General features: G+C 31.9%; 1 protein-coding gene across 2 annotated transcripts in view; it reads right to left on the bottom strand.

Annotated features, from left to right (window-relative positions):
* The window catches only part of LOC126856447 (uncharacterized), a 54,872-nt gene that overhangs the window by 12,341 nt on the left and 17,132 nt on the right, over nucleotides 1–25,399 (bottom strand). Inside the window, exons 6-7 of one of the 2 annotated variants that reach the window (XM_050604949.1) lie at nucleotides 20,124–20,309; nucleotides 1,643–1,862 (exon numbers count right to left, since the gene is read on the bottom strand). In XM_050604949.1, coding sequence (XP_050460906.1) covers nucleotides 1,643–1,862; nucleotides 20,124–20,309 — 406 coding nt within the window. Of the gene's footprint in view, nucleotides 1–1,642; nucleotides 1,863–18,343; nucleotides 19,656–20,123; nucleotides 20,310–25,399 lie in introns of those variants that run through there. The other variant, XM_050604950.1, reaches the window with a different exon arrangement.

Genomic DNA, 25,399 nt, shown 5'->3' with positions numbered 1-25,399 from the left:
ATCTCGAAAATCGACGATCTTGTCTCGGTATATCAGATACTTTATACGATAAAAGCAACCGGTTTATTTCGCAGCGCAAATTCTTTTTTTTTTTCCCTTTTTCTTTTAATTTTAGAAGAGACGTTCACGTGTATTTCTACATTGATGCAATATTTACTAATAATACTATTTAATTTTAAAAAATTAACTGTTATTAGATTGCAAGATATTCGCAAAATATATATAAAATATACGAAAATATATCGAAACTACGTTTCGGCGATAATAAAATCGAGGTTTAAACGAAAACGCGCCATAAAAATGTGTATTATTACAAAGTTTTATTTTCTTTCTATATTTTATGTATTATATTATTTATTATATAAATATTTATACTCTTTATATTTTGATTTAAAATTTTGTTTCGAAAATACAAACGTGCACGCATTTGCCACTTATCTCAATATGCAAACAATGAGATACGCCAAGTCCTTGAAACGTATCGGTAATTAATCGAGATTTGCCTCTTTGGGATAGCAGTGAATGTATGAGAGCGAATTAAATGTAAATACCGTAGGCAGCTTATCTTTGAGGCAGCGCGCGTAATCCCTGATAGTCGATTGGCGTCAGGTTTTGAATCCTGCTTTCTCACGAACAGCAAAGCTATTCCCTCTAAATCGCCCGACACAAACCATAGCCGACTATCGTGAACAAAAATGGAATAGAACTGGTCGGCACTCGTAAATTCGATTCTTTATAGTGTCGTCATCGTTAAAACTGGGAAAACGGGAAGGGCCATCAAATCCTCAAGTTCTGCACATCTTATACGCCTATCCTGAGTTCTGAGCGGCTGCTTTGATGAAATTGGTCGAAATTAAATATTGACGAAAAATGTTTCATAGAAAATACAATATAATAGCTCTTTTCCCTTTTCTCTTTCTCTCTCTCTCTGTCTTTCTCTCATTAAATAGTTTGCCATTTGTATTACACGATATAATTTCATACAATACGATGTTTGATTAGTTAGTAATTTTAATCTTTTAAAATTCAATTATTATTAATATTGATTGCCGTTCTATCTTGTGCGTCTTTTACATATTATTGATATTTGTAAAAAATATTTTTCGAAAAATATTTCCCAAAAAATATTATGTGAAAAATACGAGAGCTGAGTAGATTCAATGTCTACTGCCAGGCGACAACGATTATATGTACTAGCGTTGCTATAATAAACAACTATTACTTTTTATAATTACAGATGTTAAAATTTGGAAAGTTAACAAGAGAAAAAATCGGGACAATAAAAAGAGCGAAAAAGGAGGAGTGGACGAGAATCGATCGGTACAGCGAGGAATCAGAAAGAAGGCTGAACAGTTTGCTGATCTAACGTTTGCTGGCTTCTCACAAAGAAGAGGATTTTATAGCTCAGAATCTATTTTATGTGTACTGGATTTGTGATTACGACTCTCAACAATCCGAACAAAGAAAGTGCACCGGGAGTAACTACGTCATAGTAAATAATATCGCAAAATACATTAGTCTCGACGTATTCGTGCATAGATACATAATAACATTAAAGCGATGTAGATCGTGTTCCTTCGAAATCAAAATTAATAATAATTTTTACAAAAGATCCAAGAAAATATAATGAAGTAATACTTACCGGTAATATGTAGAAGGTTCAGGCGAGATGTTAGTACACGGAGGCGTGTTCACCGAGGCTGCGTGATTAAAGAACCACGGCAAGGAATATGAAGTCAATGGCGTTTCTATTTCACACGAGTGCGTCATATAGTGCGTCGGAAGTTTTACAGTGCTCGATGACGAAAGATGACGGTATATAGACTCGTCATAGACCATCAACCTTCGAATTTCGTAAATGACTGAAAAGAAAAACAAGATAATTATATTCATTATCGCGTAATGATGGTAAAGTTGAAAATTTATTTGAAATTAATACAAATCGAATCTTCTCATAAATTTATTATTGTTTTACAGCGCACATCGTTAGAATTAATTTATGCATATAAATGTATCGTAACATATAATTATTAAGAATCGTAACATAGAATTTATTAGTAATATTCTTGTAGTTTAAATTTTTTTTTTATGCTCACTAGTAAACTGAGGGACTAAGTTTAGAGCTGATAAATATATAGAAGAGTAAGCAGATATACGTATAAAAATTCTCTGTAAGGATTGAATGCGCTGTCGATAAGATTTTAGTATCCATCGATCGCATATTCAATAAAAATCCACTCGATTCAAAATGGAATCGAACGTGTCGAGGTCTGTTTCTCATAAAAGTGCATAAATATAAGCCTCTCCGACTGTGCTAACGGCACAAAATGATCTATCGTATAAATACAACTTCGCTTAATAGTTACCGCTTTTGTGCTTTCATTGCTTAATTGGTAGTATTTAATTTTAATTGTTACCGCTCTCCCAGGGATAATGAATACTGTTCACTGTTGGAGGAGCCCTTCTCCCATCTTTCTCAAATTTCCTTCGCGATATAATTTACCAGTTCAGGGCATTATAAACGATCTAAATTAGTTACTCTTATGATTGCCGGGTCACGGCTCTAGCACCCATTAAAATGGATCAATTTATGGCGTCATCGAATGGTTAGATATCGCGTACAATTTGCGATGCTTCATTCGAAAAATTCTTATTTTTCCCACTTCTTATGTCAAATAAATTACGTGGAAATATATGGATAAATGCAAGTAATCATTGATTCACTTAAATAAAAAAAGGCCAATTTAAGATTTAACATTCAACATTTTAAAATAGATTTAAAACAAGATATAGTAAACCTGAAAAAAAGAAAAACGAGAATTTTGTCGCTCGAAAAGAAAAATAGTTTCATCTTTTAATTAAAACATAAATTTTGTATGATCTTGATATAAAAATCAAGTTAAATTACTTAAGTTAAAATACTTAATCGCAGCAGATTCTTGTGAAATATGCAGAATAATTACTTAAAAAGTACTTAGAAATTATGATGAATTATATCAGGCTGCAGAATTTATTCGCTGAAAATTATGCGACAATTTCAATTCGCACGAAGCGCACAGGATTCTCACGTAAAGGCAATAATTGGCCGGTTTAATGTGTGAACGACGTTGCTTTATTGCAGAGCTGTATCTTCGTCGATATTTGACGATGAGGTTAATTTATAACACATCTATTATACGCCATAACTTTAAAGTTTGCATCTGCATACTTATTTACAGCTTACGTTCAATTCCTCTCCAAGAAAGATCTGACATTTTTGATACCTACTTAAAAGCACAGTTTATGACACATTAATAATTTCGTCGATTATTGTACCCTTCGCAACGCATAATCGTACAGTTAAAGCTTTGCGCCATTATAATGAATCACTATAAAGGAATAAAAGAATAAGAAGGAATCATTTTGCAAAACTTATATCGCAATACTCATTACCATTGAGATATCTCGATAGTAACGACGTGCGCTTAATTAAAACTTGCAATTTTTCTCATATAAATTATGTATGACTATTGTATTCGTAATATAAGAAAATACGACAACGTATGTAACAAAGTGATATTTAATATTTCATATGGAACTGAATAAAACAAGATAATAAAAGAATAAAACCTCAACAATCTTTCTTCTTTGTTTTTGACAGAAGAGAAAAATAATTTGCAAAAAATATATATATGTATATGTATGCTGCATTATATATTCATTATATACATATATTTTTTTTCAAATTATTTTTCTCTTCTATCAAAAACAAAGAAGAAGATAAAGATTGTTGAGATTTTATTCGTATATATATATATATAATGTAATGTAAAATACATTTATCTTTTTTATTCTCTATTTATTTAAATCTACCATGATTACATAGCAGTCATGCTTGGGGCAACAATTTTCTTAGGCAACATCTTGGTGTTTTGCACTGACTGCACGTTCGAAACATTATCGGGCACTCGAGTATTTATACCGTGCACCTCGGGCAACACCGGTGTGGTTATCAACAAACTGCGACTCGGCCGCGGAGAGCGTATTCTCGAGATTTATTACGGGTTTCAGTTTTCTACATATGTATGTTCAACGAGGATCACACATCGGCCGTAGGTGAGAAACTTTCCCAGAAACATGCCCGCCCAGATGCGTGCAATTATTATCTACATGCGCGCAAAAAAAAATGATAACCTGATATCGTGAGATATGCATTATGTAAAAAAAAAAAAACGCATTTATTACGGAGAGATAATGAGAAATAAAAGACGCGCGCTATACACGCGGCTGAATCCAACCAACATAGAAAGTACTCGTAAAGCCACAAAAATACAACATGCCTCGTAAATTACATTCAACGACGTACTCTCACGTACACGCTCGTTTTGTCCGATCTTCGCGAGAGTTGTCCGTAATCGCGCAATTTTTTAATGCCTCATCGTCGCATGTAAACACCAGTACACGAGAAACAGAAATCTCTTATCTACTTAAATCTTGAGACGCGGAAAACATTTACGATTGGAATAAGAAAATTTGCGCTTGTAAAGAATGATTTGACGATTTATGATACTATACCCAGAGAAAAAAAATAAATAAAATAAATAAAATGCGTCAAATTGGAAAGTTTTATAAATCTCTTAATTCGTTTTTCACTTAAAATTTGATAAATTCAAGTCTATTGCGTAATAAAAAAAGTCATCGGCTATCATAAACGATGCCATGAGCGCGAGCATGAAAACAATACGGATCCAAAGTTAAACACAATGTATAGAGAGTAGTTTCAAGGCGTTGCGATGGGTATTACGAGTAATAGAGTATTATCGGATCAAACGTGCTCAGAAATAGGATTCGCAGCTGCGTGTTCGCTGGCGTTCAGCTTATTTAATCGCCATGACTTCCGGTCGCTTTAGAATTACATGACGCCATCCTCATTCGTCGGGATAAAGTAACGCCGAATATAAAACTCAGGGCACTTTTTTTTTAAGCACAATGTGCACAATTTATCTTTTATTGCGTATCAATCAAATAATAATACCTATTATTTATATTAAACTAAAATAATACTGTTTATTTAACACTGTACATAAAATAATTACTGCTACAAAATAAGGAGCGTGCGAAAAGGTATGGAGGTGCGACGAAATGAATAAAGGAAGAGGGAAGAGTAACGAGGAAGAGTCGGAGTACTCTGCCTGAACGGCACACGCACAACCACCTTACACCCGTTAAAAATGAACGGTTATGCGTGATGCAAAAGTTGTAATATTATTCGAAAGTCTTTCAAAGTTGAAGCGGTTCGAATAGTCGGTTTTACGACGAAGCACCAACGTCGCACAATGCCGGTCCTAGTGGTTTTACATATCGTAAAGTGCGTGCACGCGCGAGCTAAGGAGCGCATATAAATCGGCTTGCCTGCTGTTATGTCTCCCGTGTGCAAAGGACCGTTTACCATTTTATGCTCTCGGGGCCTTTAAAGTTCTTCTCCGTCTCCTCTATCCTCTTCTCGTCTGACTGAGCAAAGTTGATCCCCAATAATTTGATTAAATTGAAATGTCGCAGAATAAAAATTGTTAAACAAAAAATTGGAGACGTTCTTCTAAGAGAAAGGATGCAAGCAAAAAGTATATATTTCTCATTAAAATTTCTCAACAAAAAATACAAGTGTCACGTAACATGTCGTTCTTGATTTGAATAAATCGATCGTCAGAAGTGCGTTGTTTGTGCAAATAGAAGGGAGGATTTAAAATTAATATTTAAATTCAAGAACTAATTAAATAATATCTGTAATACAATAATAATGTTTGTATGCATATTTGCATTTAATGAGAGCGTACTTGAGAGCGGAACTAATTCAGAAACATATTCTAGATTTACGTATTCAAAAAAAAAAAACTTGATTGCATTAATTACAATATTAATATGAGAGATAAAAATCCGATTAATAAATTATTTATCGCAATGAGCATGATAGTGCATATACGATATATAAAAATGGTAGGTATTAGATGCTTGTTATAAAGTACGCGTTATTATCTTCACAGAAACACGACAATACTTCAAAAGCTTGGCTTTCAGTTTGCGAACATAACTTTGGAAAGCATCATTAGTTAATTCGCTATTCATTAGTTACTCGACAAACCGTGAGATTCATGCGTGCACGTGTTTGTTATGTATAGTATAATAAAATATTCATGTCTTATTATAATATCGCCGTACAAACATTCGTAATTGACATGTAAATATTTGTAGAAAAAATCGAATAAATGGAAGAAATTATAAACAAGTAGAGCATTACAAAAAAGAGCACAGTGTCGTTACGGATCATAATCAAAATAGTTATATGGTTACAATAATTGTAAAATATTGTATATATTTCACTATCTTCAAATCGTAAATATATATATATATATATATATAATTTTGTACTATATCATGATGTATGTGACACAACATTTATAATATTGTTATTAATAAAATAATGATATATTTTTACGATTTAAAGATAGTGAAATATATACAATATTTTACGATTATTATATATAACAAATATTTGCAAATTAAACTTAAAAAAAAAAAAGTTTTAAATTCGTAAAGAGAGAAAGAGAGATATAGCTGAAAGAAAACGCAATGATTTGGAGGCCTTGCAAATATAAATACATTGCAGCTTCGAGAGTATTGTCTAAAAAAAGCTTTTTACGTGTCGCGCACTTTGTATCGTCCTTGCATTTTGTATGCGCGATGATTCTCGTTGATTTGCATCTGAGATCGCGACAATAAAATTCACACAAATAGCATATGTTAAAAGATATTTTATATTTTAAGACGACATAAAATTAAATAAAAATTCACACTATAATATATATATATATATATTGCAAAAGTGCGTTTCAATCAAACATTCCGCTGACCAAACAATTTCATGTAAATTCACATGTATACCAGCATATTAATACGCTTGTGCACAATATGCATACATACATGAGATGTCACGACACGGCGATCGTTTGTGCTATTCTAGATAAGATAAGCGCGACTTATATGCATATCCCGCTCGACCGTTACGTACATTGTCGCTAATGTCAAGGAGAACCGAGTCACGCCTCGCGCTCGTTGCTTCCCACTGCGTGCGCAGATGCGCATCGAGATGTGTGCTGATATGCATATGTGTGTGTGTGTGTGTGTGTGTGTGTGTGTGTGTGTGTGTGTGTGTGTGTGTGTGTGTGTGTGTGTGTGTGTGTGTGTGTATGCATGCGTGCATGTATGAGTGCACGTGTCATTCCGCCTCCTCTTCCGTCGCAAGTGCAACACGTACAGTGCCCCTCATCCGTTCTCCTTCACGCGCCTTTCTCGCTTTCATTCTTTCTCTCTCTCTCTCTCTCTCTCTCATTCTCTATCTTGCTACGTCTAGCTTGCGATTATGTAAGCTCATGGCATGCATTGCCAATTTTCTCGACCGGATTGCCCGCAATTGCGGCCGCTCGGCTTCATCCTTGTCTCGCATCTGTATCCGTGCGTCATTCTTTAATAAAAAAAAAAAAAACAATGCTTTCTCTCCCCTCGCGCTCACATCGCACCAAGTTACACATATTAACTCATCCGTGCAGATTGCAATCGCGGATCGTCTCCCTCTTGCTTCGCTTCCGTTCGACCTTTCGCGTTTACTTCGTCTCGCTCACTAACGTTTTCACGCGGACACGAATCTCCGTCTTTCTCTTCGCTTCTCTCTACCGGTTTCTAGCAGTCCCTCCTTTTTTTCTTTGCCATCATTCCTCCATCCTCTTCATCTCCTTCACCTCTCTTCATCACATCTCGCCTCCAAAGCTCACTCGAGTCGATTCGAACGGTTTCTCTTTTCCTCGCATATATCTTGTCGTCTTATTCGTTGCATGCAATTTCAGGGCCGTATGAATCTATGCCCATTTCTCGCATCAACCGTATTGACATAAGAAATCGACCCGATTCCTTCTGTCATGTCCTCGTCACGTGCTTATTTCATTGTGCGAAGCTTTCACGAATGCGTATACATGTTGCCGTGCAATTTGCATTAGTAATCATACACGAGCGGTTACATACTCATTGTGAGTACTAATCGGCAATGATCGACACCAGCGGAGTAGCGGACCAGCGCATCGATGCACGCGACCACCATCGGAACGACAATAAACAATGCGAAAGTAACGAACGTCCACGCAATAAAATTAATGATGCCGTAAAAGTTTTATAGTTTTATGTCATGATGCTTTTACGTGTGGTAATAATAACGTTAATTAGTTAATTGTCAGAAATTTTTAACTATTAAATTTGATCTATGTAGGCGTCAACTCAATTAATTTTGTGATATGCAGATAATAACAATAATGGCTTTTAAAGAATTTTATTCTCGCCGTGATGAGAATAAAATATTTTTTCGTTAAAAGAGTTTAAAATAAACTCCTTGAATGCAGATGTAAAAATATGTTTTAAAAAATGTTAATATTTTATTTATTCAGTGATTCTTTTTAAGAATTTACAATTCTTAAAAAGAATCACTGAAAGTGTGTAAAATTTCTATTATAGAAATATGCATCTCTATATTTTGGCATGCATAAATGCGAGCTGATTTTCTGATTATCAAAGGAAATACTCATCCAGAAATTGGATATTTTATAGTCTAAACACATTGCGTACGTGATACTACACCGCATGACCAATAAAACGTGAAATTAATCACGGCTAACTTTATATTCCACATGCAATCGTTTCCTATGTATATTGGAATAGCCATTTCCTAATGCAATTTAATTTCAAAGAAGAAGACAATTAATCATATCTCAACAAACACAGTTTAAAGATAAATTTTTAAAAATGTAAAATTTTTAATTAAAATACTTATGACAAATACTATGATCTCTGATTAGTTTTCTTTTTTTGTCTTCATTTTTGTATAAATTGTTCCCTGGATCTGATTACCTTTTTCTCTCAGACAGATGATAATCGCGTTATCGTGCTAACGGAAAGAGTATCTACCTATCGAACGGCAGTGTGACTTTTTGCGCGCTTTAAAATCAAATGAAAAATTGCACTTACGGTACTGGATACCGGCATTCGAAAACGACTTTGATCCGGTTAGAAAAACGATATGAATAAAAATTGATGTTGATTCCACCGGTTCCGCGCGATGATCGCGTATTTTTATTACGGTATGTATGTCCATTTTCGAATCGATCATATCATGATTGCGTCGTGAGTTTAGTAGTACAGGTCTAAGAATCTCTGAAATTGCGACGAAACATGAAAGATGACAAATATAAATATGAAGAGAAAATTCTTAAGATTATGATCAGTTTGAGGTAGAAAAAAAAAATGTCAATAAGAGCCAAGCGCGGTACGTATACATATAAAGCGCATACATGTTTGATTATGAGTACGAAATTATTGTCAATATAAAAACCAACGCGATAAATTGCGATAAAACTCGCTTGTGACTTGAAATAGATGTTCATCAAAATACTTGCATTATAAAAAAAGATTATCGAGTTAGATAAATGTTCACGCGGAAACGTTAGATTAATATTAATTTTTATTTGTATCATATTTCTAATTGGATCAAAGTGACATGATCGTTTTTTGTATGACAGTATCCGATATATCTTAAGTGCAATTTTTCATTTTATTTTAAAGTGCGCAAAAATCGACGTTTCAATGTTTTATCTATTTATTTCTACACGGTTATCGGTTACACGGTTATATCTGCGCCTTATATTTAAGTATCGAATTATCAAGCTAACAGATTCATTTTTTTGCGATGTACTAGATGTAATATACGTTCTTACACTCTGCGTTCACTATTTTCAGGTATGCCGCTTGTCAAATTTTCCTTTTCCTCTCTCTTCTGAAATCTCTCACTCTAGTTCATACACGCAAGTAACAATCACGAGTTTATTTAATTTCACGCGATTAAGATGTAAAAGTGGATCGAACGGATGCAAACAAGCTGATATCGCGATATTTATCTTCGATAAGGAAAGCTTTTTTGAATTTCGATATAAATTACGTCATAACATCCTACATGACTGCTTCTTTCAAATATAGCTTCTACTTATCTATTATAGAGATTATAAAATGTATATTATGGATACAAAATATTTTTATCATATTTTAAATATAATCTTGACGGTAAATTATGTATATATATTTTTTTTATGTATTCCATAATATATATATATATATATATATATATATATATATATATATATATAAAAATTAATTAATATATGTGTATAAACGAAACTTATTTTCTGAGAGAGAGAAAAACTCCGTGCAAAATTAACAAAATTAATCAGTGTGGTCCAATTTACTTGTCTCTGCGAGCAGAATTTTAGACACGAAAGGATCGACGATTGTCGTCGTGCGTTCCGCGGCACGCAATTTTCATCATTTCATTGTAACTATCTACCTCTGCCTTTTCACACGCTACGTCGCGTGAGACAAACACGCAACCGTGTATAACAGTGTGCAGAAGCTGCAAATACCGCTCGCGTCAGCGAATCGCAAATAAGTGATGCCGAAGGAGATGCGGATACGAGAATACAGTCGACTGAGTAAGTCACCGTCGTCTAATTCCGTCTGTGACCGCGTCTGCATTTGTTGGCAGATAGATTAAGAAAGCGAAGACACATGTAACGCGGATTGCGAATGAGAATCTGAGAAAATGACTGCAGAATGTCCGGCCATCCGGAAGAAATTAGGAATGTCCATTCGCGTCAAAATGTCAACGTTAATTCCCTGGCGACGAGCTTCGCTAAGCATTCGTCTCGAAATTCTTTTTACAACCGTCAAGCTAAGTTTCCTCGAATTCTGGGACATTTTCGTGACATATATCCTTTTGACTGAGAATTTTTTAACAAACTTGACATTGTTTATCTCTTATCAAAATTTTGTTACCTATCATCTTCTTTTATAATAATTTTCTTCAATATATTCAATATTCGATAGTAAATTAATAACAATAATTAAAATGCTATTCGTTTACTTATTAAGTTATTTTTTTATCTCTGTTCACTTTCCTAATGATAAGAATTTTATTTTCGTAAAATATTAATTTTGTCAGGATAAATATATAAAAAAAAAAATTAGTAAATTAATAGGTTCAGCAAATAGATTAAGAGATACATTGTAAAGATTTGTTGTTAATATAAAGTTAACTATTTCATCATGCAACTACTTAATTCAATGATATAATCAATAAAATCGATGACCTCGCTGGCGTCTTTTTGACAGCTAATTACTTATACCGCAATAATCGCTCTAATTAATTGCGACATAATCGTATCACGACAGGTTTTGCTGTTGCTAAAACCGAATATAGGCTTCCTCTCTTCAATTCCAAACGTTTCAATGTCGATAAATGCATAATTTGCGTAAAAACTGTCTAAAAAAAGTTACGTTATAATACAATTTTATCGGAATAAAAGAAAGATATATTTTATCTATCTTCTATATATTTTGTTTAATTGTAGAAACATCGCGACTAAATATTCTAAGAAATAAAAAAAATATTTCAAATCATTTTCGAATTATAAATAATTCTCTGCTAAAATTTTCTTTGAAAATCAAGATACAGGTCAAAGTTCGTGATAAATATGTTGCTAGTGATATTGTCATATCACACTGAAATGATAATGACGTTAAAAATAAATGAAGAATTTTACCGCGTATATAATGCGCGAAAAAAATATGCAAGATATTTGCTCATATCGAATATCACATATGTATATCGAAATATTTCACTGTCTTTTCAAGTTGTATGGCTCATTAACTCGGCTGCAGTTAATTACAAACTACGGATAACCGAATAAGTATTAGTTGCCAGGTACCACTTTCATCATCGCAATCATCGTATCCTGTGTCAATGTGTCAAACAATCAACACCGGGAAATAATGATGCTTTTCTATCATACATCGACAACGTTACGCAGACGATCTTATCGCTTGCGGAAAATGGAAATATCATCAATTCGCTCATAGTAATAATTCCACACGCGCATGCAACAGCGGTCTTGAGCGAACACGTTACATAAATCACTTTTAAATGACATGTATATAGACACGTTACTTCTCTCTCTTGACATCAGTTATTTATGACAATTATCTATAAAAAAAGTCATAAGTATGGCTAGTTTATAAATGCATTTATCTTCCGCATAGCTAGTATATCAAAGCTCAAAAAGAGTAATTAATTTAATAGCGTAGTCTCTAGTACAATTAACGACACACATTTAAACATTATAATTCTAGTTATTTCAAATAAACTTGATTTAATTATTAAAATTTTTTTCCACTTAAAATTGGTATTTACTATCCAATGTCATATTTCTCAATTAATTCTATTTATTATACTATTATTTAATTAACATTTTATTGGGTAATTTTTTAATATATCAATAGTATATCTTAAAAAAAAAAAAAGAAAACGTAAAAAAATTAAAAACAAATATGTAGATGGAATTATAAATTCTAAAGATCGATTCTTAGAATTAAAAAATGTAAATAATACAGTAATATTTCTTGCGTATACAAATTTCTGTGCAATATAAGAAATAATTTCTGTTTGATGGAAGTATTATTTCATTTCGTCAAACGGCTATAGTCGTCGGCATATATATAATCAATACGGTGATCTTGCACACTCTCAATTACATTAAAAAACCGTTCGATAAATGTAATAAATGTCATGCATGCGATTTGAAGATACTGCATGATTACAAAACAATTTTGCTGCTATGTATTAGCTTCGTTCGTGCAAAATGGCTATCGTATTTATGGCAAAAATACATTAGCGTAAGCAACACTGTTTGGTCGAACTCGGCAGAACAATATTTTATTGGACAAAAACTGTGCATTTCAAAGTAAAAATCGACACAATATTTTAAATCGATTTTCTACAAGAAACATATTAATAGAAATGAAGCGTAAGAGGTCTGTCCATTAAACATTAATAGAATTAATTATTAAATTTTCACGCGAAACAAAAAGAGAGAAAATTAAATTTTTTCACCAGTTAATAATAATGTATAAAAAAATAGTTTTTCATGAATATATACAACCGAACATTTTCCATCTAATTGTTACTTGTAATGCAATCGCTCTATATCAGCGGATTTTTCAATTTGACCACTTCATGGTGTGAATTCATTTAATCACACAAGAATCGGTAGCGCGAAAGCATGATGATAGTCAGAGTTTAATTATCCAAGTTTTAATTGACCGGCATTGCTCGGCAAATGTATTATTCCGCGTGCACTTTTTGGCGGTGCATGCTTTTTTTGCCGGTGCATGTATAAAGAGATATATTTCACAATCTCTTAGAAACAAAACTCATATATCAACTTTTAAACAATCGCGTCAATGTGAGTGATTTTAAGATATCATCAATTCGTCAGTACGCGCACGTGCAACTCAATAATTGTCATACTTGTCTCAAAATAATAAGACTCCTATTTTATTAATGTTTCGTTATTAACGTTTCGCAAGAGAAAGCGCATGTATCGTGTACAAATCATCTCGATATATGTGGTTAGTGTAACCGCCTGTATATGTACAGGCACTGCCATATCTGTGCAAGGTCGAATGTTTCTCGTACGTTGCATAGTTGCTAGGCACACAGGTTGATAAAAAGCAGGCTAGAAAAAAGCTTTATTTTTCATTGCTAAATATCAATTAAATAAATAACACTTTTTGGTCTATACCGATTCATGTTTTCAACAGTTTAAACACGAATTATAATATTGTAAAATATAGTAAAGCCAATAATTTTTATTATAAAAATTGTCTTTTATTGTCGAGAGATGTAACTTCAATAATATTTTTTCTCGTTTCTTCACATTTCATTTTATGTAATATATAAAATCATATTACATACAATTTAAATCCGGTGCTAAAACGTAGATTAAGTTTTGCAATTTATTTCATTTATTTCATTTTCATTCACTTCTTTTTATATCCTCTTTTAATATCGCTGGTATTTTCTTGAAAGTTAATATGAATTTCATATTCAGAAATTATCCACGCTATTACAAGGCGATTAATGAAACTGCTGTCAGTCTTAAATGCATCGCTGCGCGCATGTTTTTCAGGCAAATACTGGATTAAAACGAGGTCGCCATACCATTGCTCGAATCTCTCACCTGCTCGCTGTTTACGAAGAAATGCCTTTCTATAATAACTTTTTATCAGACAACTGCTGAAAAATCCACCGGTCCCGAGAAAACGCATTTCAGATGCAGCTCTCACGTCTCTAATTGCTCATCGCTTTTAAAATAAGGTTCGATCGTTGCATTGATCTGGTAATTAATAGATTAAATTTTATTTTATAAAATTTGCAAGCTTTTTCGTTATTTTCATGCGTGTTAATATCCGAGTATTCAGATCGTTTTTTACTCGCTCTTACAATTAAATAATCTTTATTCAATTATTTCTGACTCATTCATGCAAACTTTGTAAAATGATGATTGTTATGCAAAATTGTCTAATCAGTGTAACGTTTATTCTGCATTAGGCAATGATGCGTTGCATCATAAAATCATGATTATACGATAAAATATCGATTTAAAGAACATGCACTGTAAAAATATTTAATCTTTGGATATAATTTCTAAAAATTTGATAACCCCTTAAATAAACACTACAGAATATTCCCCACTTAATTTCTCGCAATTACATACATCTACATATACATACATATGATGCATGCGTGTACCTTCAATGATATATACGAACAATATGCAGTTACAATACGCATAATTAATAATATACTCGTACAAGGTTAATTGTCTTTGAATAATTCTAGCAAATCGTAAATGATAAAGATCCAATGAATAATATACACACATAAGCCGACATACTAGCGATTCGCAATAATAACACATTAACGATCTATCGAGAGATGTCATGTTTTCAATAAAATTTTTAAAAGAACAGAAATTTTATTAATTCTTTAGCTACGATACTTTAAAAATTGAATTTGAGTAGAAAAAAATCAAAAACTGATGCATGAATCTTGATATCGTAAATACGCATTTACAACACATTTATTTACGTTATTTATTAAATCATGGAAAATTAAAAAGAACTCTTAAAAAAATTATCACTTTTATTTATTACGGCAAAATATTCCTTTCCATATACGAGCTTCTTATAATTTTTCTCTATTATTATCGTAACCAACTATCTTCTAACTCCTCTCATTTTTAAAAATTTTAAAGAATTTTGATTTTTTCTCGCAACTCTGTTCCTATTCTATCGTAAAAGTAATAAAACATATTAAAGTTATGCAATGTTTTAGAAAATATGTAACGACAGATGCATCTGTTGGAGAAAAAAGGAAAGCGAAAGAGAAAGTGGCGGTAGACACGGCAAATAATAACGTGATGTATTTTTGCCTCATGCTAGAGTGCTAGTGTGCGTTTTGTATCTCTCGGTTATATTATGTCAAGTTGGACCGTCTTGAATTTTTGTATCCGCTTACCGCATGCCAAAAGTATCCGCCTAGAAATGCCTGAAAATGTGCTTTCGCGGCGAAATACGAGACGACCGTTACTCGCTTGCGTGCACTTACACACACGTGCGACAAATACGCACATCAATTCATATTGACGTATCGTGCCATCATTCTTTCATGCGGTGCAGCCGCGCGCAACCACAGCAACGCATCGATAACTATCTTGCGAGGGCTTACTTAATTATTTAGAAGCATTAATTATTTATATAATTAACTATACAATTGTAATTGCAAATACTAATTGCATCGCAGCACGAGAGAAATTATATCACGCGTCAAAAAGGAAACGTTGAATTTTTATCGTAAAGAGAAATCAAGTTTATTGCCTGCTCGTACAATTATTCCCTGGTGAAATTTGAAAAATTATCTTAAAAACGTACAATATACTGTCCGATTATAATTAAGAGAAATCGTTGTAATACCCTCTGCATCAACTATATATATATATATATATATATATATATATATATATATATATGTATGGCCATCAATGGATGCAATTAATACGCATTAATATAGCTGATTATTTGCAGACTGCTGCTTGTGCCGCAATTGCGAAATCTTCTTATCTCTTTGCAAGGAGCGTTATTAACTTCCGACACAAACGCAGAGATGTGGATATTCGCTATTTAATTAACATTAAGTGTGTTCTGCGGTTTTCATGCTTGTTGTTTATCAAAAACAAACAGTCAATATACATGTCGTATCGATTTTCAGAGCTAATACAATCAATATAAATATTCGTCAAATATATTCTCGTAAAGCTAATAAATTAATTAAAATTCAACATTAGATTAAGAATTACATTTAATTAAATATGTCCTAAATAATTATAAACTTTTTAAAGTTTTTGTTTTTGTTTTTTAATAGACAATTCAAATGTTAATTATTATTATGTACACGATGTCATTTTTTTTATATTTCATAGCTTCGCCCGTAAATTTATGCATCTTATATGCCTTGATATACATATAATGTTAAGTAATGGTGTAACTATTACTCTCAGTGCGATGTGAAACCATTAATCATTCACTTGCTTATACGAGTTGTTGGAATGTCACTTTCTGCGATTTAAGTTTATCCCACTGGACAAACAAAATTGCATCGATCTTTTACGATTCAATTTATTTTAAGTGATATAATAGAAGCGACGGGGTATTGTGCGATGGCTAATTAATATCTATTCAGAAATGTAACAAATTTGACAATTTGAATTTTATAAATCTCGTTAGATTATAATTGTAATAATATAACGATCTGTAATCGAATACGAGAGAATAATTGTGTGATACAATAGTAATATATAGTATCAATGTAAAATCAATACATTAGTATTGACGATTTTCTGTGCATTTGCAATGAAATGTATGATTAATTTGTAAAATGTGTAGTTGTTCCTGTGTTTTGTATTAGAAAGTTGAAGTATTACTGCATTTAAAATAAGAATATAACATAATATTGAATGCGTGAATATATTATTTTTTATTTTAAATAAACTCTTTTTAAGAAATTTTTAATTAATACTTAACACTTTCACCACACAGTATCCATCTACATAATTCATGATTGATGATCTATGATATATTGATGAAAGTGAATATCGGTGAAAGTTTCAATTGCCAAGATATGCAATGTTAAAAATTATAGAACGTACGAGTGACAATCTTAATTTTTTCGATGATTTCAATAATTTTTCTTATAAAAAAAATAAATATATAAATTAATAAAACAAAATTCCATGATTTTTTGAAAAATAATGCGGTAATTTTTAAGGCTCCCCGTGCAATGAAACATATATTATAAAATTTAATTTCAAAGATTCTCTATCTATTTCTAATTTAAATTTAAATTATATATAAAATATTATTATTATTGAAAAAACACATAAGTTAAAACTAGCGTCTCTTTGGTCTCACGCGGAAATATCTACATTGACATTTGTACGAGATTGCGTCACGAGATTCATTAGATATGCACACGTGCTTGATCGCGTTAATACGAATCGTCAATAACTTCTACTCAGTACGAGACATAGAGTATAATAATGTTATAAATTTAGTATCGCTGCAAAGCATCGATGATTAAATAAAAGTATCTCGCATCGGTTCTGGGCGAATAATCAGTGATCCGGAACTGAGGCGATTTACGATGAAAGAAGAGAAGAATTTTGTCGAGTACCGATTATCTACGGTTATGGTTAGCAAAAACATCCCTACCTTTCCTCGAGCGGCCTTAAGCCGCTTCTTATTCACTTCAGGATGAGACAATCGAATCTACAACGCGTACTTCATTTATCGATTAATCTCAGTGTCTTTATATTTTCGCAAATTTGAATCATAAAAATTCATGATATTAAAATAAATTAATAAACATCGAGATTGATCTTCTTTTGTTCGTAAACATTATTTAAATATCGATTTATCCATATATTATATTCTTTTAAAACACGCAAATTAGCTTGAATACTAATCTTGTCTGAATTGAATATAATAAAACTAAGCAAGAGAATTATATTTTCAGTTATTATTTTCGGCTATTTTTCAATCGAAAAATTGAATGTGTAAAATCAAGAAAAAATATGTAACGGTTAACATTATCATAGAAATTTTAGGCTACAATTTCTCTATTTGACATGACGACTCGCGTATTTATTACGGAATATTTTAAGCGATACTAATTGTTCTAAATTGCGTATGTGTACAATGCATTACTAACAACCGCAAAAATCCTTTAAACTAAATATTTTTACTTCATTGGAGTGATTTTTTTAATAAGTCATTCTATCATCAAAGTAGTAGAGGGGATAAATAAAATAAGTTGGGCGTGTGCAAACATTATTCATTTATATAGTTTTTTGGATTATTCTGCAAGCACATTATTATCCAATTTCAGTGGTCGAATCAGACGAAATCATCGTTTATTTGCAACATTATTATTGCGAACACGATTCGTGGTGCGAGAAAGACCATCTTCAGGCGTAGATAATTGTCAACCACACGTTATCGTATCACGCTTCGCTCCCACATACACACAATACACGTGTACAATAGAGGACCAGAGAAACTTTCTGTAAGGCATATCACTCCGATAGAACGCAGCGGAATTATAAATGTCGGGCGTACACATAAGATTTGCAAGCTGTACGAAGCATATTTTAAACAAGTCGCTGCGATACCAAAACAGGTTTTCAGATGATCTTCAAGATGTACGGACAAGTAACATCTTCTAGAGATGATATCAGAAATTTTTCTTCCGAGACGAGAAAAGCACGATCTTTCTTACGACGACTTTTCTTACCAATAATTTTTCAAAGATTATCTTCGTGTGTTGCAGCAAAGATATTCATCGTGTTGCAATGTTTATCGAGACATCTATTTATGCCAGAACACGATTGCAAATAATTCCCGGAAACATATTATTTCGAAGAGCATATTCGCTCATATAAAAACAGAGAGAGTTTTAATCATATTGAAGTTAACACAATTTTTGAGAGAAAGAAACTAACATGCGATTCATAATCAAAGTGATAGTCGCAATCAAGTCAAAATCTGCTTCGATACATTGACGTAAAAAACAAAATATTTTTTTCTAAATTATCCTCATATGAAATCTTCAACTTATGATGTGAAATGACAAAAGACAGGTAACCATGTAACTATGCGATCTCTTGAATAATCAGATTTTCGAAAAATAAATGTTCGTTTAATATATTCTCTCTCAGTGTATAAACTTCTATATAATTTATCACTCTAATATCTGCAAATTTATTCGAGATCTTCGAGTTGTTGCCGAGCTTCTTCCCATTAAGTTCGCATTAATTTTTGAATGCATAAATTTACATTATAGAATGCATAACTAATACTTGAATGTATGTAATTACAAATATTTTATTGTTATTATTTGATCAAAATCAGAATGTGTTAATTTCATTACTGTAATAGCAGCGCTATCAAAAAGTGCAAAGTAGAAAAACACGATGCTAAATTTGGAAAATTTTCACGGTTATATATGATTCAAGGTGGAAACAGATAATACATAAATAAAAATAGATAATATGTTGAATTTACGATTACGAATAACGAAATTATATTTAGCGCAATAGTTCGTCGAATAATTTTCAGATGACGAATTATTGGAGCTATGAAAAAAAAAAAAAGATTTTTATTACTATCATATATATTTACTATATAAACATATAGTAATATGTCTAATTCTTCAATTAAATTTTAATATTTTTTTCGTATTTAAAATTATTTTCTCTGCTTTAATATTTTTTATCTATTCTTGTGTAATAAAGCATTCTTAAAAAAATGTAATATTATGTAATATTTTATGTCTTTAAAATCTATATTGATTTGAAAAGATTAAAAACAAGAGTTCATAAATTTATAATTGATTAGTTTTATAATAATATATATATATATATATATATATATATATATATATATATATATATATATATATACTAAAGCATATATTAAAATACACATTTTTATGTAATAATTTTTCTCGAAATATGTGCATTTATGCGTACATACTCCTTTTATCGTTTCTGTGAAAAGATTTACGTCGATAAAAATATATTCAATATTTAAAACATACTTACGTGGAAATAGGCGCTTCTGAGCTTCGTAGTAGCTATTTTCTTCGTTTGAGTTTGAGCTGCGATTACATTCGATGATGGTGTCAACGATTTTCTTCACTAAGGTCGATATAAGGTTCGCGCGTACGTAGTCATATACCAGGCAGCAATTGTGCAGCGTATAGTAGAGCAAATCCTTGAGATTGTTGTCTGAAATTTATCAATTAAAAATTGTTATTTAAATAATTTTTATATGCAAAAACAATGTTCAAATAGGAGTCGCATACAAAAATTGTTTGTTCAAAAATTGGATGTCGAAAAATTAGCCAAAAAGCTCGGTCTAATTCAATTTAAAAAAATATTGAAGGTAATTTCTCAATATTCGATTGTCTAATTTCTAATTATATGAAATTAAAAAAATATCTAATATCTGACCAGTATTCAAAATAATCATGTATCCGGATAATACGCAAAATACTTGACACTATCAGAGAGAAGTATAAATCTCGCGGAACCTTCATTCGATCGCAGAATCATGGACATCAGTTTTCCGGCCGTTGTTACATTATATTATGATGTATTAGACATTACGCCAACCAATGGCGATGTATCTAGTCGCCATGGCTCCGCCTCTACCAGAGACTTCTCTGGATCGTTTTTAAAATAAGGAAATGCCCCCCCCCCTCTTGCCTCCCTTGCTTTCACCCTTCCTCTTCCACGCTTTCACACCATCTCTACCCCACTCCGATAGCTCCCTTCCTCTCTTTCTCTCTCCTGTTTGCCGAATCCGACCTGCGCGGCGACCCGACAGAATAGACAACAGTACGATGCAGGTGCCGCGCCGCCGGCACGCTTGGTGTTGGTTCCCTTCTTTTACGCACGCAGGTGAATCCGGCCAACCACGTGCTGCTGTGCGCGCGTGTGCGCTACAGCACGTGTACGCGGCGAGAGCGAGAGAGAAAGAATAGAGAGCGATGGGAGGAGTCGGGACGAGTAAAAGGGTTTCGGAGAGGAAGAAGAGAAGAAAGAGATGAGCTTGGAAGATACGCGCTTCTCGATTTTCTTCTCATCCGCCGATATATTCCATCAACGCTCATTATATACGCATCGCACGAATCATGACTTTGATGCATTGGTATTCTAAAATTTTTCTCGTTCTCATTTTCCCATCATTTCTTATCTAACATTAATATTACCAAACAATGCTTTACGCGAAACAAATTATGATGCGCGAAAAGAAGAACGTCGCAACATGATTCACGAATATAGCAGCTTGATCCATTAGCTTAATCAACTCTTGAAACGGACGCGTGAATGACAGATACATAATTATCCAGCCTCTTTATTTAATATCTCGTTCTACCGATAAAATCCGTACTCTAATTAAGTGATTCAATGAATTAATGTTGTGTAATTTCATGCCTGATGAACAGAGAGAAAAAAAAAATGTATAACGTAAATATGAGACTCGACCTCATAGTTTACGTATATCGATTTTTTCATTTCAAAGATGAATAAAAGATTAATTTATGGGACTATCACATTGCATAATCATGTAATTAAGCAGCTTATATATTTTATATTAACATAATTCTCGCATATCAACCTCCTTACATCAGTCATATGTCGAAAGAATAAGATCACAGATCTAAATGTGCCTTTGTTGCTATGCAATTCTCAACGATCCACATGATTATACTCGTTTTATCAGCAGGGATCAATTACGTAATACGAAAGAAAATATATAAACGACATATCGTTTCGGTTCCATGAATGGCGCGATACGAATGAATGACTGTCAGCGTATCTCGATATTTATATTAATTTTTTTATCTCGACGTTAAACGAATTCTTTTGCGGAAGAGAAATGAAGATTGGGTCGATGAAATCAATCTGATAATATTTGGACGTGTCGCTAATGTTCGCAACGCGAGAAGACAGAATGATTACGTGCGATGATGATGATTGTTATGAATAGTTGCACGTACTCTTTAATTCGACTTTATTCGAATAAACGATCTGTGCATGGAATATTAGCGACTATAACTTTATATTGCAGTTAATATTTAAAGATACACACATAGCCGTTAATTCTTACTACGTAAAGTTTCCTGCTATTCATAGAGTTACATATCTGTTAATTTACTTGTTTTCAAAATAAAAATAAAATAATTACAAATAAAAGAGATTTTTTATCTCTTTTATCTCTTTATTTGCATATATAATTCTATAATTGAATGCCTTCAGTTTTTCAAAAAAATCATACCATAACTTTATTATCTCTATGTGTAACTTCCATTATATTATATATAATACAACACCGTCATGTACGATATGATTTAAATATCATAAAAAAATATAATGTATGTAACAAATGTGCAATAGCATTTATGTATTAAAATTTATCAAAATGTGAATAACTATTTTTCACTTCAGTATGAAAATATAAAGATGAAGAAACCTGCACGTGAGATAACCAAAAAAGAATCGCAAGATGTATTCAGAGCAAACATATATCTAAAAATAAAATGATAGAATAAATTGATATTTAAATATAGCCGTTATCATATAATTTCCATCGGCAACAATTTTCATAAATATTGTAATACCAAAAAAAAAATAAGTACTCTACTTCGAAACCGGTCTAGACGTAGTCATTTGCTGAAATATCCTTGAAAAATCAATAAAATGACTAAGAACTATTTAAAACTGGGTTCGCGTTTCTATCGTAAGAAAATGTTGCCTTGAATTTTATTGTAAAAGTATCCTTAAAGCGCAATAAAAGTAGCACAAACTGCAAAAATATAGAAATTAAACTATATAAAAATATCTTATTAGAATACTCGGCGCTATTAAGATACTAACATAATTGAATAGAATGCACGTTATTTAATATCCACTATTTGTTATCATAAGAAAAAATATAGTATTCTCGATATATCGCAAAATTGAATGCAATTAAAATTGAAAAGTATAATTAAACTCAAGTAATAAACTGTATTAATTGAACTCGAGTAATATTAACTATGCACAAGTTAGAACCTAATTTCTTTACTCTTGTACGCAAATCTCTCAAATTCATCAAAAATGTTTTGTTTTATTTTTTTATGCAAATAAATTTGTGTAATGATAAAAATCAAATTATATATATATATATATATATATATATATATATATTTCATAGAATATGTAGATACATATATTTAACATAATAAGCAGGTAATGTGTCATATAAAATAGCGATGCTGATTTTTCTTAAGATAAGCAATTCATATCAATTCTTGTATTTACATCGATTAACGATTAAATGTGTACATACACACGTGCGAAACCGTAGAAGCTAGGAAATGCGATCAGTGTCTGATAACAAACTTGCGATAAGATACGAAACAGCAGTTGCGTTTGCACAAAGTGCATACGTGAGATCAGTAAAAGTACTTTCAGTTCATTATTTTTATTGTATTAAAATATAAGAAAGATAAATTAAATATTAATAAAAATTATCAAAGCAATAATTGACTTAAATAATAACAAAATAAAATATTATAATAAAACATACACTGTCGTAAATACAACTTAAAACATTCACTGCGTCTGACATATCTGACATTATTTTAAATAGCATAAAAATTCTTCTTATAATCGTGTATGATAAACGCAACACAGCTATATGTAATAAATCATATATATTTTTAACTAAATATTTTTATATCTTTTAAAATCGCGCTATTATTTACCGCGATGTTAAAATGAAATAGTTCTATTAAATTTAATTTAAGTCTGGTTTAAAAAAAAAAGAAAAACAAGCATTACAAATATTTCTATTATTATCCAGTCTATTTGCATTATAAAATTGAAAAGATGATATGATGCGTATTAAAAAAAAATATATGCAATATATATAAATATTCTGTAGATTTATATATTATATATATATATATATATGTTATTAAAAGTGCTGTGTTCTTGAATTCCTTATATATTCTCTCTTTATTCTTTGATATCCGCACGACAGTTCTCGTATCACCTGTTGTGTCCGGCTCGCAACTACCGTTAGATCATAAAAAAGTAATAATTAGTCAAGCATCGATTTGCCCGGCCAACAAAGATAATTATACGAGTTTTACGATGGTAGGCTCTTTGATCGTACGAAAATGCTCGTTAAGTTTCAGTGCCGCGTCAGTTTCGACTCTAACGAAGGCAGGATGCCGCCGCCGACTTTGTTAGATCCTCGTAAAACGTGTTCCTTAACCCGTACCACGAAAAATTTCTCGGGGTCGAAGTGCACATCGTAAAAAACTAACTATGAGAAACGCGCCGCTCGTAAACCGTTTCCGAGACCGCAAGATCAGCATGAACGTTAACCTGAGAAATCTGAAAGTTCAATTCTACGTGGTGAATCGACCAGCAAACTTTAATCCTTCAAGTCATTACTGTTTTCTTATTCCTATCGAATGTAAATCGTGCGCCCGAGTCATATAAAAGGTTTGTAAGATTTCAGAAATATCGTAAAATTTTTTCTGATTATCCTCGCATTTTTAAATAATTTCACTATAAATTCTAAATTCTGCAATTCTTCCGAATTGCATGATTCAATGGAAGAAATAATATACGCATACAAAGTTTGATAAAAAAAAACTTTAAAAATAAAGACTGTTGCTACTTCTCAATTTATTTTTCTAGTTCATCAAAAACATTATCAAAATATTATGCTATAATTATTCTAATATATTTTAATAAAAAACAGTCCGTTGCATGCATGATAAAGGTCTCTTCAGATAGCAGGAGGAGCAGTAGCAAGCGTTTTTAGCACGTTGTCACGTCAACTGAGAGGATTCGCGTATTTCAAGCGTGTCATGAACGAGGAGCTCGTATTGCATACTCCCTCGCTTGCGGACCGCGGTTCAGCATCGCGACATTGCACCACACGTGGCGAGACAGGGGTTGTGGGTATAGAGATGAGCTTTGTAGCAATGATACCGTTGTGTCACTACGCGTAATCGAAACCAAGCGTTGTCGCGATATGACTGAGGGATCCGTTTCGTTGACGAGAAACGCGTGAGATATGCCAACGTAATCAAAAACGCGGCGGCCAACTTGAAATATTGTAAAATTTATTTTTGTTACTATATAAAAAAGTCCGTTAAAAATATAAATATTAAAGATATTCTATCTATATTTTTCATTTAATTGATTCAAAATTTTGAAATATAAATAATAGAGTTAAATATATATAAATAAAAAAATAGTGTGATAATATTTATATGTATACATTATTTTAAAACTTATCATTAGTACTC

The sequence above is a fragment of the Cataglyphis hispanica genome, chromosome 18 (assembly GCF_021464435.1).
Source record: "Cataglyphis hispanica isolate Lineage 1 chromosome 18, ULB_Chis1_1.0, whole genome shotgun sequence".
In the NCBI taxonomy this organism is placed as follows: Eukaryota; Metazoa; Arthropoda; class Insecta; order Hymenoptera; family Formicidae; genus Cataglyphis; species Cataglyphis hispanica.
The sequence above is the reverse complement of the archived record's forward strand: the minus strand, read 5'-3'. Positions and strand labels throughout refer to the sequence as shown.